The following is a 19,191-nucleotide window of genomic DNA, read 5'->3' as shown; positions in this document are numbered from 1 at the left end:
TGTTGGTGGTCTTTTTCCACCTCCATTTTCTGATTTCGAGAATTCAGCAGTGTGGACACATAGAATATTAATTGTTTTAACAGATGTCATTTTTATGACATGCCATTTTTATATTGTTGTAATAAGAGCAAAGACCAAAAAGGGTATCATTATGTTCTCCCTATCTACATGAGTATGGTATCTCCTCCAGTCTGTTGGGCTGGTATATTCTTCTGAAAGTACAACATCTTCCACTCGTGCCACGGCTTGGGGAAGGGGAGTCATCATTATATGCCTTTAATTAGGTCTACAGAGATTGCTAAGAGCTGCCATCAAAGCCATTCAAACATGTCACTTCATAATTCAGCCTAGTATTACTTTGCTTACAATATCTGAGTTTATGAATAACGACTTAGCGAGTTAGATGAAAGAATTAAACAAAAGGTTCCCTCCCCCCCTTATTAAGAAACCACCAGACGGCTAAGCTCTTCTTCCAGAATTCCCTTGGATTTGTATGGCACACGTTACCTTACATATCAACTTGAAACATTTATTTCTCTAAACTAGACTTCCCAGTTTTCTGTTTGTCCTAACGTCATATTATGAATCCTTCCATACATGAGCAACCACAATGACCTGGGTGTCTAATAGTCTAATCCAAATGACTCACCAAACTTCCTGAGCTTAATTAAAAAATAATAATCTAATAAGTGTTTGTTTGATTCCATATCTTTACTGGCAAACAAGAAAAACAATGGAGCAGGAATGAGGAACGTGTTACTCTCCAGCTGTTGCTGGACTACAGTATACTGTATCTCTCTGCACTAAAACAGATTAAAATTACTTCAACTTTCTAAGCATCTGGGTATGCTTGTCTAACCAAAAATGAACAATGTTTTTAGAGTAGATATGGCTAGAACGCAATATACATAAGATGGTCATTCTGAAATATGGTTTGGGAACAAAACAGATTGTACTATTTGAAGAAAATTGGGTATTATTTTAAGGTCATTTTTGTTGTTAGGATCTGATTAAAGATGGTGGAATTGATTAGCGTTCCTGCTTTTAACAACTGAATTGATTAATCAATTATAAACTAATTTACATAGTGCCGAACATCAGTGAAGGTCTCATTTGAGAATTCTGAAAGAATGGGGAAGCTTCTCTTAAGCACAAGATAAATGGCTGCAAAAAAGAAAAAAGAAAAGAGGACACCCGGGAGAAACATGGTGGCTTGGGCATGATGCAGGCCCAGCACCGCTCACGGAGTCAGTGCATGCTGCTTGCATCCTTGCCGGCCACCCTCTGGCCACTGCGAGCCATGCTGCTTTTGGGAGTGATGCACTGGGCTCTGGGGTGCTTGGGGCTTGCACGCCATCTTGGGCTCCAGTGTGCCAACCCCAAAGATAAGTGCTGCTGGGAGCACCCCACCCTCGTCTCCCCTAGCTACACTACTGCAACACCTGTGCTCACAGATCTGCAATGGTTGTTGATTTGCGAGCCACGTAATATCTGTTCCACATCTGTAAGAACTTGGCTGCTTCATGTGGCAGTGGAACTCCCTGCCTATTGAGAGCAAGCAGGCACCTTCACTGTACGCTGTTAAAAACATGCTTGTTTAGACAAGCCTACCAAGCCGAGGTAGTTTTAATGTTTCAGAATTTTAACTTTTATTAAATAAATAAATGTGTGTTGGGGGATAGAGAAACCTGTGGCTTTTGTGTGGCTGGAATGCAGCCTACTGGTCAAAGATCCGTCACATCCTTTGCCGCAATCACATTTGGCTTCTAGGCCTGCCCACCACTGGCATGCACCTCCCCCCAATGTTATCAAGAAGGAACACGGCCCTCAGGCTGAAAAAAGGTTCCCCACTATAAAAACAGTCTATTGGGTTAGAATAATGCCCCATGTGACCCTAGTAACCTGTTCAAACACTTAAAAAAATTAAATACTTGGATGGCCAATATGGGGACAATTAGAGGCCAATCTATTGCCTATCATTTACTTCCATCTTCTAGTCATAAATTACCAAGCTAAACTAAAGTGTCTTTAGATGTAAAGATTATTTTTTTTTTTTTAAACATATTTATTGATTTTCCAACATATATTTCCAATTACCAAACAAATTACAATGCCAAATTAATTATACAATTCCAATTATAACAATTCCAATTATGCCAAATTTTTAACTTGTGAATTCCCCATGTCTCGGACTCCGGAGCGCTTTCTTATGATCTTTTCCAGTTGCTTCATAAAGTCAATATTTTCACAGCCTCTGATAAATGCCAGCAAGCAGACACTCTTATAGTAAATAATGTCTCTGTGTGGAAAAAGCCATCCTCTCCCAATATCGCATTTCGGCTGACGCCATCTTGAAAGTCTCTCATAAATCAAACTTGTAAATCAAACTGCGACACACCAATTTCTTCCCCTGTGAGCCGTCCCCCCTCCTTTCCGGGAGGGCCAGACCCTCGTAAATTCCACTATCAATCGTCCATCAAATCCGGCTTCTCCCTTTGAAGTGGTGTACAGCTCCACAGGCTATCATCAGCACTCGGCAGTTAATTCTAGCTGCGTCACAGCCAGCCGAGGATCCTCCATTTCTGTTGAGTCAAGTCCAGATCAAGTTTCACCTCCACACAGTTTATTTTTGTAATTTCCATTCTAATTTCCATTCTGTCTTTAAAGTCCACTTGCCATTTGCCTGTGAAAGTGGATTTTCTAGGGGGAGGTTTCGCCCGTGTTAAGTAGATATTGAGGCAAAACAAACGGAGATTCCAGAGCTTACCCCCCCTTCTTTTCCCTCCTTCACATACCAATGTAAAGTCCGCATCTTCTTCCAATCTTCATTCTTAATCACTCAGGGCTGCAGTTAGCAACATTCTTCCCACTCCTTTGTCCGAGACATGCCCAAAATCTTTAAACAAATTTATATATCCAATTAAAGGGAGCGTGCACGAACGGGGCCGGCTCCAGGAGCTGCATCTGAAAACGAGCCCTATGTGCCCAGACTCCCCCACCGGTCCCGAAGGACCCAAAGCGGGTTAAGGAGTACCGCGGGCAAAGGCAGCCCTCCCCGTCGTCCCGGGGAGGTGGGAGGCTGCTTACTCCCATCGCAGCCGCCAAATTAACTCGTGATAGATAGCAAAGATGTTAAAGTCCGCCATCCTCCCGCTGTGCACGCCGGGAACTAGATGTAAAGATTAAAGACAACTCACTATTGGATTGTGCTCATAGTTCTACTTATTGCTGCTTTAACATTTAATTAGCTGTAATTATACGCTATGGTCTGCTTGCATTCCTTGTATTAGCTATGCAACTGAGTCTTGACAGCATCAATCTCTGCAATACTTAAAGTCTTAAACACTCATTAAAACTCTCATAGGGAGAGCTTCTACTCTCAGCTACATGGAAAGAAACAAATTCTACACTCTGGGGGGGGGGGAATCTCTAACACTGCTTGCAAGTTTTAGAACTTAGATTCTTCTTGCAAGCGCCTTCTATTATGACTAAAGAAAATGTGGTTCTCCCCCTTCTATCTTTATAGAGTATGACAGTCTCAGTATTACTTCAATGAGTGTAGCGGGGGGGGGGGTAGGGAGGAGCAGCTGCCCACCCCATAATCAATAAAAATACAGTATATAGCAAACTCAGTTTCTGCCCCCCTCCAAACAAAAATCCTGACTACCTCCACGCTTACTTCCTGTACACTCTATATCTGTTATTAGAGTGTGGCATCAATGGCAATTCATAAAAATTCCTGACAGCAGATCATGCAAACTAGTACAGTACTGTAGTAGAAAATCTTGCCCCAGAATGGCAAAAGTTCTTAGCATTCTCCCAGGCTCCAGAATCCTGAACATACTGTGCTTTCCCTTCCAGTCTTCTCAAGTTTAAACCTTGGCAAAACTGATTGCATATAATACCTGATCTGCACAGCTAACCTCCCACCGTCTCCCCAATCTGCAAACAGATTTGCACGATGTAAAATATGTTTTCGATGGAAACCCGGCCTGTAAAGGAAGTAACTAAGGTGTGTGGGATCACAGTCCTGCAGTCCAGAAGACCTTTGCTGATGCTGTAATGTTTTGCACCATTCTCCTTGATAAATGGCTGACTCGCTGGGAATATCGGGCCGCCCCCCACCCAGGCCCCACTGATTCCTCAAATCTTGTCGCAAGGCAAGCTTTTTTGCTGGCGCACACCCCCCCCCCCCTCGCTCGCCCCGGGCATGCACTGGCTGCAAAAGGCAATGTCAGCAGAGACAGGGAGGAGGAGAACGGAGCGGCGGGGAGGGCAGGCTCTCCTCCCACTTTCCCTCTTTCCCCTCCCCTCGGCTGTGATCCGCACCTCGCGTCCCACCCACCATCCCGCCGGCGCTCCTCTCCGACCTGTACCTTCCGTGTGGCAGCTGGAAGAGAGGATGGTGTTCGGAGGTCTGAAGAGGTAAGGCAGGTAACGGGAGAAGCATTTCATCTTCCGGCGACAAATATGAAGAAATGAGGGCTGAACGTAGCCTCCTCAATCCATGAGGAGGAGGAGGAGAGATCCTCAGGCTGGTGGCGAGGGAGGCTACATGGTGGAGGACGGCGCATCGCGGCTGCCCTCCCGGCAGACCTGCAGGGCGGCGGGAGCGAAAGCGCCTCGGCGGCAGCCGGACCCCATTTTGCCATCAGCGCCCGCGAGAGCCGCCTCGCATTTCTGCCCGCGCCCAGCAGCGCCAACTCCGAAGCCCCCCGGCCAGCAGGCCGAGCGAGGTTCCTCATTGGCTGTGGCGCATCGGAGCAGGATTTGCTGACTAAGACCCTCCCGCCTGTAAACACACGCGCGAGGCGAGGCGGCGGGAGGGCGTCTCGCGCCTCGCTTTGCTCAGCAGGCAGCGCAGGGCGCGGGATCGCGTCCCGGACTCTGCGGAGAGCCCTGGAAATCAAAAGACGTTTTATCCGCAGTGCCGGGGGAACGAGGAAATGGGGGGGGGGGCGGGGAAACAGAACCTGTTACAGAAAAGGAAATTCCTCCGCACGTTTAAAGGTGCTTGGCTGGTCGAAAAGGAGCTGTCCGCCCTTCCCACCGCTCCCTTTATATTTTGGGGTGCTGGTGCTGGTGCTGGAATGGCTTATAGCACAACATGGCTACCGGTAAAAGTTGTTTAGATTTTGGGGAGGGAACTAGGTTAACTGGAGAATCTGAGTTCATGGATGTAAAGTAGGACCTGTTTCCAAGTTAGGGCACAGAGGACTGCAGCTGTGCAGCGCGAGCCCCTGTATGTTTACTCAGAAGTAATCCCTGCTGTATTTCATGAGGTTTACTCCTAGGAAAGTGTCATAGGACAGCTGGCGAACAGTGCATATCCAGCCTTGTGTGCTCAAAATTAAGTCCTGTGTGACTTGTTCCCTTGGAACTGGTGATATGTCTTCCAGTTAACAAGAATAGGGTTGGGCTTCAGGAGAGGGAAGAAGCATAAAATCAAGGATCTACAGTACACTTTGGTCAAATGTTATAACCAGAGCTGTCAACCTTACTTTTTTTTTTTTTGCAATGGGAAACGGCGCTGGAATAAGGGAATTTCCCGCAAAAAAGGGAAAGTTGACAGCTATGGTTATAACCAGCCTCCACCTTGTCTTTGCAGAAATGTACATAGGGGTTGCATTCTCAATTACTTTTAGCATCACAGTTTTGTGCTGATATTTACTTCACACACCCAAAGTTTTGTATATACTGTCGTACCTCGGAAGTCGAACGGAATCTGTTCCAGGAAGCTCCTGCAGCCAATCAGAAGCTGCAGAAGCCCTGTTGGATGTTCCGGTTCCAAAGAATGTTCACAAACTGGAACACTGACTTCCGGGTTTGCGGCGTTCAGGAGCCAAAATGTTTGAGTCGCAAGGCGTTCAACTTCCGAGGTACGACTGTAATTTCTTAAATAATCTTCACACCCAGGTGGGTTAGTGATATTAGTTCCATAGTACTATTTTAAAGATATTCTAGAAAGGATTTTATCACAATTACATTGGTTTATCCCTGGTATTTGCTCAGAAAGATCAATATGCCCATGGGACTTCTCTTCCTGGTTCTAATGGCTTTGGGGGTGATGTTGGGATGAGGGGAGGCTACTCCCATCACAGTGTGCCATAGTTCCAAACTTGCATCTTCTTCCTCATTGCAGAGATTTAACATTTCAAAACCATGCATGCTAATTGCTTACATACAATTAATATTGCATGTAGTTTGACCCTAAGGAACTCATCACTCTCTTGAATACTACAGTTCATGATCCAGGACATGCTGATTGAACATTTTCTGGGCTTTCTCGACACAAACAGGAATGTGCTTAGTAGCTGCGTGCATAAGTAGAAATGTGATTGAAAGAATAAGTATGCAATAAACCAAGTATTAATGCTTCTTGAATTGGCACTTAGTACTTCACACAGATTATCTTAAATATTTTATATAAACCTGGATATGAAATTATATTCATTCAATCGCTTTTCCCTTTTTCAGTACTACTCAGAGCATTGCCTCCAGCTTTCCTGACAAATAAATGTGTAATGTCAATTCAAGGAAATTATCACTGCTTGAATCTCATTTGTTTAGCACTGTCAGCTTTGAAATTACCTACTGTATTTGATAAATGGAAAATGCTAAGAAGGACTTCCCTAAGACGTTGTTTTTGCCATTGTTTAGGGGAAATAGCTTGAAATATATATTTGAAAACTGGATTATAAGAGGAAGTAGTATTGGAAGAAAGCATAAAGAAAAATACTGTATGTACATTTGTCTTCAAGAGTAATATGAATAAAAATAAATAAATAAAGGGTTGGTTTCCAAGACACAGGGTCTCAATAACTGTTCCAGTTCAACACTGAAATGGTTTGGTTTTAGCTTTAATCTGAAATATATGGGGGCGGGGGTTGGCATGGACATAGCCAGGATTTATGGTTTTTTTGGTGTGGAGGGAGAACCTCAGTCAAGTATTTTTGTTGATATACTTGATTTAGTGGGGCAGCTGCCCCCTGCCCTCCCCCTTGGCTACACCCATGGTTATTGGTCTACGCTAGAACACATATATTGATTTAAATTTGCTCCCCTAAGCATTGCCTGTCCTCTCCCTCCAACCCAAGCTGCAGTATATATAATTGGTGGATTAGCTTTCCCTTGGAGTAAATTCACTCTACTTTAAACCATATGCACAAAAATAGCCATAGTCTCATGGTAGCTGGCTCTTATTTAATTATTTAGGCTGAAATTTTAGGTTGCATTAACTAATAGCACTTTACTTTCTATGCAAACGGCAGAATGCAAACTGTGAAAGCAATTAGCAAGCAACGTAAAAAGAAGCCAACGAAGTTGGGCTCGCAGCCAAATCCAATGATATCGTAGAGTCAGATATCCAAGGTATCCAAGATTTTAAAGGCTTGATTCCCAGCTGTCAGTAATATGTTACAAAGTTGTATACATATATACATTATACTGGAAGCTCATAGGAACTATTTCTGATTTAGCATGCATAAATCACTAAAAAATGAAGGGTTGTCTGCTAACACAAGAGCCCTTACACTAGCAGATGGCAGAGTTTAAAAGTTGTGGAACAAAGGACCCCATGCAACTGTTGCAATAGTGGAAGCTTGTTGCAGGTATCTTCAGAGAGGTTTTGAACCCTAAGCAGAATGGGACCCCATTCTGAGCAAGCAGGCTAGTATCTGACTCCAGTGGAGGTGTGGCTGGATCCAACAGAGCAGCAGCATGGAAAGAAGAATCTAATGCTAGAATCTAGACTGAATGGGCTTGAGTCCCTACCTTCGGATCCTGCCCTGGCTGAGGAATTAATCCCCTTCACTCAAAGAACTTGCATCCTCATGCCAACCCATCAATGTAGGCAACATGCCTGGAAGGATTTTTCAGAAAGGAGAAGTGCTCAGTTCCAAACCAGAGGCCTGCCCCTTTATAGCCTTTGGAACTTTCCATGGTGCTGACTTGCCTCATGTGCCCAGAAAGGATTATTGTCAATATTAGGACAATAGAAATGCAATGCCTCAAACAACCTGAAATCATCCCAGGATTCTCTGAGGTGTGGGTGAAATTGGGGGAAGGACTCATCCCCTAAACTCATAGTAAATGTGCAGAGTGCACAGTGAGGCCTCCCCTCCACCCTGGAAACTGAAAGTAGGAAATCAAAGATATCCAGTGGAAAACACAAAACAACAGCAGGGGAATACAGTAGGGTCAAATATCTCTGGCTTGGATCCCCAGTACTCTAGAAGGTGCATACCTAGTCTTACTCATAATAGTTTTATTTGTGCCCCAGTTGTCCAAACATGTCATGAAGGGCTGAATAGGTGTGCTAGCAGTAACAAGTACAATGAGTTCCCATAGTGCAATAGAGTTCCCCCTGTCTCCTCCCCCCTGCACCCTTCAAATCAGCTCTTGGGGATTGGAAGATCCCCAGAACAGCACACAGATATTATTAAATCGGGCAAGCAGAAATGCTTGTGCTGATGGAAAAATTGCCTTACAGCAATGTTGAATTCCACCCAAAATTAATATAGATGTATAGCCTGTGGTGAATGATATACATTGATTAACATTCTTGTCCTCTGTAATGCAAGTAGAAACTGTGCCAAAAAGGTGGCCTTCCTCAAACTCCAGCAAGCCAGCAATAAGAGAAACCTCATTTCAGCTTCCAGCTCTCACCACTTCAGGCTTGCAACAGAGGAGATGAGAAGGGCCATTGTGACGAAAAAGTTGGTTTTGCTGGACCTGTTGGCTCAACAAGTGTTTCTTTTTTTTTCTTTTTTCCCCTGCCAACAAAGGATAATGAAAGGCAGCCTCTGATTGGCTGTGGTTCCAGGAGGAAGAATTTAAAAGGAGAAGATTTGAGAGACAGTTGGTTGAGAGGGTTGGTTGAAGTGGGTTGGAATAGAGGTTGGGAGATAGGTAGGGAGACAGGTTAGGAGTCAGGTTGAGGTAGAAAGAGTTGGTTGGGGGGGGGCACGACTTCCACTCTAAGTGTATTGTGAAGGACAGATTGTGGTGTCCTGCAGGAGGAATAGACCAGAATTTTACTGGGAGGTAGAGGTTGAGCCAGGAGAAGTAGGAGCTGGAAAGGAACAACCTACTTGAGACTCAAATGTAGTCTGGAGGGGAGAGATTCTTCTAAGGAAAAGAAGAAACTCCCAAACCCAGTGAAGGGAGGGGGTGTGGAGAGCCCTTTGGTCTATTGCTTAAAGTACCTCAGGAGCAGGATTGTTAAAGGGCGTGGATTACTGAAAGAAAGTATCACCGTATAAAGGAACCAAACCTATAACGCAAAAACAACTGAGGACGAATTAAAGTGTAATCGTACTGTATGCCTGAAGTAACCTAAGTTTAATCCATTTGTGTTATATACTATCTTGCTGTAAATAAATCTTTTTTATTTAAAGAAAACCTGCCTGAGACTCCAGCTTACTAAATATCCCCTCACAAAGGTCTCCTGCAGGATACTCTGGGCTAGAATTTTAAGAGGAAAGGAAAAGAAACCTTCAGATAAAGGGTTGTTCAGTGAGGTAGGGGGCAATTTATATAAGTGAGAGCGGGCCCAACGACATGAGAGGGAAAAGTGCTGTCGCGCCCGTCGCATATTAATTGGTGGCAGCGCCATGATCCGAAGTTTAAACCCAGACAGAAACGTAGTCAGAGACACAGAACGACCAGTTTAATAAAGTAGTGAAGTTATTTTATTAAAAGGAGAAAAAAATTCTGTCAGAAAATGACCAGCAAGCATCAAGCCAAAGAGATTCGGGATGACCCAGTGCAGGGAGCTACTGCATCTGAGGAGAATCCTAATACTGAATTAGAGATGATGAGACTAAGATTAGAATTGGCTAAAGTTGAAGCAGAGAAAGAAAAAGACATTCAGCTAGCACAGATACAGACTGAGAGAGCTATGGCAGAGAGAGAGAGAGAGAGCAGACTAGCTCATGAGGAAAAAGAGAAAGAAAGAGATGCCAGATTAGCCCAATAATACAGAGAAAGGGAGGCCAAGATGGCCCATGAAAAAGATACTGTATGTTTCTTTTAAAAATGGAGGAAATTAAGCTGAGGGCAGAACTGCTGCAACCAATGTTGGGGGGGTGTGTGGAGATTTTTCCTCAACCAATAGCCTATAAAAAGTATGTAAAAGGTGATGATGTGCAGGCATTTCTATTTAGTTTTGAATGGACTTGTAAAGACTTAAACATTCCTGAGGGAAACTGGATGCTGTACTTGCACCCTCAGATATGTGAAATTTTGAGTGAAATATACTCAGATCTCAGAGAGGATGAAACCTCTGATTACTTCACATTTAAAGAGAGGTGTAAAAGTGTGATTTGGTCTGACTGCAGAAGCCGAAGCCTTCCGTGTCGTTGGTAGACTCTCCAATGTAGACTATTTGGTTGGTTTAAACTTGGAAGGTGGACATTGTTTTCCAATGCTTAAACCTTATTATGAATGGGGCAGAAGGAAGGATAAGGCAATTGTGGATGCCCTGTCACGAAACCTTTAGATAGACAAAGGGACAAATAGGCGGTATATATGTTTATTTAATTGAGATGCAAAAGTTTGTAATGTGGTTTAAAGTGTATTTGCAAATTGAAACAAACCCCCAAAATGTTTCTCAGTTCCTGCCCATTGCTGCGTCGAGGCTGGTGTGTGCAACCTTGCCTACACAATGATGTTCAGTGGTGGGACATGTGACGGAAAAGTTGGTTTTGCTGGATTAGTTGGATCAACAAGTGTTTCTCCCCCCCCCTTTCTTTCCCTGCCAGCAAATGGTTAATGAATGGCAGCCTCTGATTGGCCGTGGTTCCAGGAGGGAGCATTTAAAAGGAGAGGATTTGAGAGACAGTTGGTTGAAGTGGGTTGGAATAGAGGTTGGGAGATAGGTAGGCAGACAGGTTGAGATAGAAATAGTTAGTGCGAGAAAGAGTTGGTTCTGGGGGAAAAACAACTTCCACTCTGAGTGTATTGTGAAGGAAAGCCTCCCTTGCCCTACAAATCATCTGGAATGTATACCCTTGTGGGTAGAAACTTTCTCCCTTTTAGGAGCATATATTTCATCAGTTGTTTAAAGGGGTGTGTATGCAAAGACCAGCACAGTTATCCTTTCAAGTTTGTTCCCAAAACAGACGGCATATTTCACTTTTATTGTGAGTAGCGCAGAAAGAGAGAAGGACATGATTTGACTGTGAAAGGTCCCAGAACTACTAGGAACAAATAGGATCATTGAGTGCTGCAATGCCCATCACTCCAGATCACTTTTTAGTACTCTCTCTTTTCCATATCTTATGATAAGAAATGCAATAAATTGTATACAGTGCAGTAGTTAATATGCTAATATAGTCAACACGAAGAAAAAGAAGTAAATTAACCTGCCCCCCACTCAAAAAAAGAATGTGGGGAGAAGGATTTCTGCAATTGCAGAAAGGTTCATGCTCCCATTTTAGTGACAGGCTAATTGAGGCTTCCATAAAACATATCTTTTTTAGAAAAAGACACATCATTGCTACCTGTTTGCAGCATAAGTTATCACCACGAAACAAAATCATCATTGAATAAGCAGTTAGTGCAAGAAAACAAGTTCCTTTTCATTTCAAGAACAAAAGGAAAAGTAAACCCACCTTCTGTGACCCCTGTGTCAATAGTTCCTTTCACTTGACTGAAGCACCACAGCACATCTTGCATGAGGTTCTCAAATCCTGCAGATAGACACGTCGCCCCATCAAAAAAATGAGAGAGATAAAATGAGAAAGAGGTTCAAGATTTTCTTTTTCTTTTTTAATTAACAAATGCAGATCTGTGTGTAGTCGCTGCCTTGTTCTGAATAAAATGAAGGGAAAATGTGTACTTACCTGGAATCATTCTGCAATGCAAAGATATAACCTAGCTCCCTGGGAAAGTAGCAACATTATGCCCACATTGTGAATTGCCTTTCTGTCTGCTTTCTTCGTGCCATCTGAGGCTATGTCGAAAATGGTGCAATCGGAGTCAGCTCCCAATACATCATTGGCAGCATCATTGTGGAGTCAGGAGGCCAGCAGTCACATTCTTTATCACAGCCTCTCTTCATTGGAATACTAATGCAGACACAATAATTTCTGTTCCATCTTATATAAAAAGTGCAACAAAATAACAGCTGAATTGTTGTTGTTTTTTAGAATCAAATCAATGTTTAGCCTTAGATTTAAAGGGGCTAGCTATCCCCTCTCTCTGCTGTATGTGACTCTTGCTTCTTCCTTTCCCCTCCCTCTGTTGTAACACATACACACACACCACCACTGGTCTATTAGAGGCTATCATGTACAATAGCTAACAATTAAACCTCTATGTTCAAAGGCAATTCACATTGCTATTAGATGCTGGTGGCACATGGCAGGAGATAGTTGGCCACTACTGGAAAAAGGACGGTCTTTGGTCTGATCCAGAAAGCTGATTCTTAAGTGCATTTAATGTGACTCTTAAATGCAAGGAAAATATCAGTTCAACTAACCAATTCATTGCACATAAACAAGTGTTCATATAGCTTTTCATAAATCAATGTTTATTAATGCTTTAGTTGATTGATCTATGGATTAATTTTTGGTTTAAGTTGATTAAAAGTTGAAGCTGCTGCAGTTTTTCAGTTATTGATTAAAATTGCTCAAATGCCACCCTCCTGTTTAATGATGACCACTGAACATGTTTCTGTCAAGAAGTGAACTACAGTATTTTCTTATCCTTTCTGAATGAAGTAACTGTTTATGTCGTGATGATATTCCCTGTTGAATAGCCTCTGCCTTACAACTCACATTTAGCTGATTCACAATGGATGAGGTCATCCTGTTGTTTTGAAGGGAATATTACATAAATTATAAAGACTGACAGCTAACCATAGGCCCTTCAAACTGGCATACTTAAAACCAGCAATTTACAATTGCCAGGAATAGGCCAAAAATGGCATAAATACAATACTAATTCAAAACATCTTTAAACTGTTTCAGAAACATAATGGCCAGATGTTTTAGGATAGTTTTTTAAAAGATACTTGTAAATCAGTGTTTGTGAGGACTCCTCATCCTTGTCCGGCTGAAAATAGTTGTGGGAATGAACTCTGATGGAATTATTACTCTAAATGCAGCATATTTTTTATCAATATGAGTATTATTATTTTTGCCACACACAAAAAAAACCAAAGCACTGCTTACAAATATTGTATTTGATGAACTTTGCAAGTTCTTTTTTCTCTTTATTACACATTTTATAATATTTAAAGGTTTTAAAAAATCAGAGGGAGACAGTATGTCCCTTCTACTGGCTCTACATCTCTCCTGCAGTGACCACTCCACACTGGGTCATGATGTGACCAATGAAGGGGTCAGTACCAAAATTTACTTATTTTACTTTTGAATCAGGGGGCTTTGATTTTACCTTTGTTATTATAAAATGTAAACCACCTTGAATGGTTTTACAGAAAGATGGTACTTAAATGTAGCAAATAAACAAATTTCCTGGTTACCCCTTTCTAGTAAAATGATAGGATTGCCCTATTAGTAATTCATCTAATCACCAATAATTAGAAAAGGCATTGGCAGATCTTCTTGGCAATGTTATTCAAAACAACAGATTGCAATACCACACTTAAAATATGAAATCTGCCATTTATTAACTTCACTGTAGAAAATGTCATTTTAGAAAAACAAAATGTGCATTTATCCTTGGCATGATAAGTTCTTTCCCCTAAAATAATGGATAAACATTAATTATTTTCATTATGCTATTCTGAACCCTGTTTTCTCCCTTTATTGTCAATATGATTCCCCCTTGAACCGAGCTTGAGTGGTCCCAGTCTATTTGGAAGCACAATTTGGTCACTCAAAAATAAGGTAAATGTTTCTGTGTATAGTAGAGGAGGGCAACCAAGATGATAAAGGATCTGGAAACCAAACCTTATGAGGAACAGTTGAGGAAATTGGGTATGTCTAGCCTCGATAAGAAGAGACTGAGTGGAGATAAGATAACCAAGTTCAAATATCTCAAGGGTTGTCATGTGGAAGATGGAGCAAGCTTGTTTTCTCCTGCTCCAGAGGGTGTGTGGCAAGCTGGACTCTGGCCTGATTCACTGCAGCGCAGTTTGGGGGAGAAGGGGAGGCAAGCCGCCTCATCATACAACCGTACGTCTGGCAATTAAATTCCACCTCTTTATTTTATATCTATTAAAATTTTATATGTAATTCTCAGTTTCTTCCCTTGCCAGACAAACCTAGAAATATATTTTTGCTATTCTTTGAAGCATCTTGTTCCGCCTACTATTGAAGCGGTCTGAAATAAAATTAGGCAAAATATTCATGTTTATAACCAAAATTATTCCCATTAGAGAGAGTTTCATTCTTCCCCATAACTCAATATTTTCCCCTATATCTTTCCATGTCTCTACATAATTATCTTGAAATATATTGGAGTTTTTCGCTGTTAACCATATTTCCAGATACTTCACCTATATCTCAGGGTTTGGAGTAAAGATCCCCCTATTTTAATCACCCTTCTCCTGCCCAGTATGGCCGGCCACCTGCCTGTCCTGTTGGGATAGCCCCATGGCCATCATGGCAGCCAGGAAGTCCTGAGCCACCACAGAGCCAGCTGCCTCAGCACAGATTTCTAAGTCCGCCAGCGCCAGCAATCGGGGAGTCCTCAATTCTGCCTGCGAGACCAGCTCTGTCAGCTCAGGCAGTGAGACTGCTGGGCAGAGAGGCCATGGAGGGCAAAGGAAACAAGAACCACCCCTCAAAAAGACCCCAACCCAAAATCTGTTCAGCCCTCTCCGCTTTTTGTAGCTGGAGTCAGTCTGGGCGCTGCCTTCCCAGGCCAGGTGGGAAAGGCCTGCCAGGCAGGAAGCAGGTCCTGTAGGACTCCCAGCAAGAAGACCTGGGAGGTGTGTCTTGGGAAAACATGGGACAAGGGAGTTCGCTGTCCCCAAGGTGTGGGGCTTACCTTCTTTCAGATTTTGCCGGAAGAAGGCCAGCTCTGGCCGAATTACTGTCTTCTGCAAAGGAAAAAAAATCTGGGTCAGATGACACTACGAACCCCACCCTGGATGGGTGCAAGAGAGCACAGAAGCAGCCCCATGCCAGGAAGGATGGGTCTCCCTATGGCTTGGGCCCAATCCCTTGCCTCAGAGGACCTCACTGGGCCCTGTAGCCTCCTGGGAAGAGGTGGAAGGACAGCACCAGGAAAGGGGCAAAAAAAAGCCTCAGGCCTCATCCTGGCACCCAGGGACACACACCACATCTTCTGTGTTAAAAGTCACTGGGGTGTGTGCTCTTGGGGGGGGTGGAAGCAACCAAAGAAATGAATATAAGAAGGCAATATACTTACTCTGAGGTGGGGGAATCTTCGTGAACCAGCCAGCAGCAGGGAAATGCTGCTGGCCGCTAGTTTCCTTTCCTCCTCACTTCCCCAAAGGGCATCATATCGGAGGTCCTGTGGGAAGAAAGAGTGTCTCAGAGTCAGGGCCAAGTCTGGGCCAAAGTGGCCCTTCGCTGCCCCCACCATGGAGTCCCTGGCACTCCCGAACCATAATGGTTTCCAGTTTGGGGCTTGGGCTAAATTGGGGGCCAAACAAGACTGGGGATTCTGTGCCCCAGAAATGGGACAGTCTGTTGGGTAAGGGACGGGCGGCAACCCTAAAACCACTCCGGATGCCATCAGGACACTTACAGTGAGCAGCTGGAGAAGGGTGCCAGCATTGGGGGCTTCTAGAAGGAGACACCCCCCAGCAGGCTCTGGAAGTGCCGCTTCAGTTCCTGCGGGAAAAGAGAGAAGAAAGGTTGAGTGGTGGGTTAAATCTTGCAAGGGTGTGAGAAGAAGAAAGAGCTGTGCAAAGGGAAGTCAAAGCAAAAGACATACCTCTTTGTCCTCCTCCTTTTCTGCGCCCCAAGAACAGCCTCCATTGTCCTATGCAGGATAGCACTGACCATATCGCAGCTGAAATTGGGTCTCATGAAGCTGGAGAGAGAAAGGGAAACTTGCCTCCTCCAAGTCTCCCTTGCCACTTTCTCCCTCCTGCCTGCTCTTGCCCACCCGGAGCTCCCCCTGGAGTTCTGCCCCCCACCCACTCCCTGCAACCCCACCCACTCACCTCAGCTGGAGGAGGGCCTCCAAGGCCAGGGCCAGGCTCAGGGGGTGATCCCTGAAGCGCTCCAAGTGGTCAGATATGTCCTGGAAGAGAGCAGAGGAGGAAAGTTAGCTCCTTCCAGGGGTCTCTGGAGGACGGCTCCGACCCCAAATGCCAGGCTTGTCTTTCCAGGGGATTGGCAACCCCATGCCCTAAGCCAGAAGGGTCCTCCTCTCTGGCAGATGCACAAGCCCTTCCGCAAAGCCCCTCTCTGCCCCTCCCTCCCCATGGGATCCCCCACACCACCCATCACTCACCATAATGGCTTGGGCCATCTCCTGCTTGGAGTACTTCAGGGTTCAGAGCCCCCTGAGCCAAGCTGTCTGGCAGTTCTGGATGACCTCCAGGAGGTACAGCTGATCTTACTCCAGCAGCTGAAATGGAAAAGTCAGGCTGTCAGTTCTTTGCAGGGGGCGGGGCTCCCCCCTGCATCTGAGAGTGCAGAGTAGGGGGGCAAAGAGCTTGGGCAGCAGGGGGCAGGTCTGAGGGATCCACTCCCTGCTCTCGTTTTATCCAATACTCACCCCTAGGAAAGTGATGTGGAACCCCAGCACATCCCTGAGCCCCTGGCAAGGCTATTCCAATAGTTTTCTCCTGGATTCTAAGTCCTACTTCAGGGGAGGGACACCCCAGCCCCCCCTGCTTCCTCTATCAGACCCCACAAAATGGTGTGGTCACTGGGGGAGGGGGGTTCCAGACGCTGGCCCAGATGGACCTTGGGTCAGATCCAGCCATCTGGCTCTGTGCATCTTTTGACTAGCTGTCCCCCTAGCCCATTCCTGCCCTCCTCTGTCCAAGGAAGGCCATTTGCTCACCTGATGCCACGGGCTGCTCTGGGCATTGCAGGGGGGTCACCCTGTTGCTGCGGCTGATCAGGCATCTTAAGCACCTGAACCTCAAAGAGACAAGCAGAGAGAGTGACTCAGAAGCCAGCAGCCCCGATTCTTGGGGGATGTTTGTGTGTGAGGAGGGGCATCTGGCCCAATTCCTTCCATCTCTCTGCAGTTCAGTGACCTGAAAGGGCAGCACCAGAGCTGGAAAGAGGCGGTCCAGACCACTAAGGGCTGGCAGAGAGAGAAAGGAGGCCCCAAGGGTTCAAGAGCTCCAGCCCAAAGGAAGGAAAAGCATTGCCAGCTGTTAAAGGGCTGCTCTGCCTCATCTTCTTAGGACAGCCCTGCCCTTCCTGGAGAGGGAGGAGACCCCTAGGAGGGTCCTCCAAGCATCAAGCTGTCCCAGAAAAGGAGCAGAACACGAGGAAAGTGCTGGAATCTTCCTTGGAGTCAGAGATACTCCCAGGAAGGGGGAGAAGGCCGATGTTGTAGGGCAGCTGGAGAGATGCAAAATGGAGCCAGACAGAGGTGTAGTGGTTGGAGGGCTGGACTAGGAGGACCTGGACCCACTCAGCCATGAAGCTTCCTGGTGGACCTTGGGCCAGCCTAGCCTACTTTGAAGGACTGCTGTGAAGATAACAATTGGTGGCAGGGAGAACCATGAAGGCCACCTTGAGTTCTTGGGAGGAAAGTGGGCTAGGAATGTCCTAGTAAATGTAAATGATGAGAGGGAAGATAAAAGGGGAAGACAGGGAAAGTGTGGAGGAGCTGAGCTCTCTGGAGAAGACTGGTCAGAGAAGATTTCCAGACAGCTAAGGCTGTGCAGGGGACCCCAAGACTCACACCCCGCCCCCAGGAGACCAAGAGAAAGGGAAAGAATCCTACTTATAGTCTGTACATTTTGTTCACGAAAAATTCCCACTCTTCTCTCTAAACTAGCTATCAAAAATGCCCACCCAAGCCTAACTCTGATCCAGGGGCGTAGCGAGGGGGGCGGGGGGGGAGTGCCACCCTGGGCAGCACCCTGGAGTGGGGGTGACACTTGGGGTGGGGGCACCGCCCCCCACAATCGGCAGCGCCGTGCTTGCTGGCTTAGCCAGCCGCTGGCGCCTGCTTTTCCTTTTTTTCCTCCCCGTTGCTGGGGCAGAGCTGCCGGGGCAGCCAGCGAGGAGGAGGGGTGTCACGCTTTTCACAAGGGTGACACCCCATCCTCGCTGGCCCGCCCCGCCCCTCGTGCCTGTGGCGGCTCTGCCCAGCAGCGGGGAGAAAAACCCTTTAAAAAAAAGAAAAGCCAATGCAAGCAGGGTGCTTTTTTAAAAGGACTTTTCTCCCCGCTTCCGGGGCGGCCAGCCAGGAGGAGGAGTGTCACAAGGGTGATACCCCCCCCCCTCCTCGCTGGCCCCCCTCGCCCCTGTGGGCGGCTCCTCACAGCAGCGGGGAGAGAAGCCCTTTTTAAAAAAAGAAAAGGCAAGGCAAGCAACCTGCTTGCCTTCGCTTTGCTTTTTTTTAAGGACTTTTTTCCCACTGCCGGGACTGGAGCCGCAGTGACGTTGCGTCGTGACGTCATAACGTGACGTCACAATGCCCCGCCCCCAGGGGTTCCTCCGGTCGCCGCCCCGGGTACCGAGGAGCCTTCCTACGCCCCTGCTCTGATCCCAACCCCAACCTCAGCCCTAAGCCTAACTCGACACTTACGCCTAACTACTCCTCTATGCACAAAATAAATATATACAAAATATATACAAAATGTGCCCAAAATAAGAATGTAAAACAAAAAATATGAAAATAAAGAACAAAAAACAAAATAAAAAAGTAAAATAAAAATGTTAAAATAAAAAGTAAAATAATAAATAAAATAAAAATAAATAAAATCAAATGAATCAAATAAAAGTAATAGATCAAATAACAATAACAATCAAATGAACACCTCTCCTTATCTTCTCCAACCACCACCAACTCCTCTCTCCTCACTACTAACCCAGAATGGCCACTTACCGGTACAAGTCAGTGGCTTTTAAGGGAAAAGCAAGAGATGTCACAAAGGAGGGCAAGTCATTGTCACCGTGGCAACCCCCCCCCCACACACACCTGGACCTGGCTCCTCCTGAAAGGTGAGGCTCCTCTATCAGAACTTGGAGGCAGTCCACATCAACAGTAGGATGCAAAATAGCAAAATTAAGTAAAAGAATTCATTCATAATAAATTCCCATTGTCAAA

The 19,191-nt window shown here is 45.2% G+C and overlaps 1 protein-coding gene across 2 annotated transcripts in view; it reads right to left on the bottom strand.

Moving 5' to 3' along the window:
* Nucleotides 1-12,090, bottom strand: part of PPP2R2B (protein phosphatase 2 regulatory subunit Bbeta) — a 241,500-nt gene extending 229,410 nt beyond the window's left edge. The window contains exons 1-2 of one of the 2 annotated variants that reach the window (XM_033139986.1): nucleotides 11,847-12,090; nucleotides 11,616-11,693 (exon numbers count right to left, since the gene is read on the bottom strand). In XM_033139986.1, coding sequence (XP_032995877.1) covers nucleotides 11,616-11,693; nucleotides 11,847-11,856 — 88 coding nt within the window. In that variant the 5' untranslated portion in view covers nucleotides 11,857-12,090. Of the gene's footprint in view, nucleotides 1-4,376; nucleotides 4,538-11,615; nucleotides 11,694-11,846 lie in introns of those variants that run through there. The other variant, XM_033139988.1, reaches the window with a different exon arrangement.
* Nucleotides 12,091-19,191: the final 7,101 nt, after the last annotated feature.

The sequence above is a fragment of the Lacerta agilis genome, chromosome 2, assembly GCF_009819535.1.
Source record: "Lacerta agilis isolate rLacAgi1 chromosome 2, rLacAgi1.pri, whole genome shotgun sequence".
In the NCBI taxonomy this organism is placed as follows: domain Eukaryota; kingdom Metazoa; phylum Chordata; class Lepidosauria; order Squamata; family Lacertidae; genus Lacerta; species Lacerta agilis.
The sequence above is the reverse complement of the archived record's forward strand: the minus strand, read 5'-3'. Positions and strand labels throughout refer to the sequence as shown.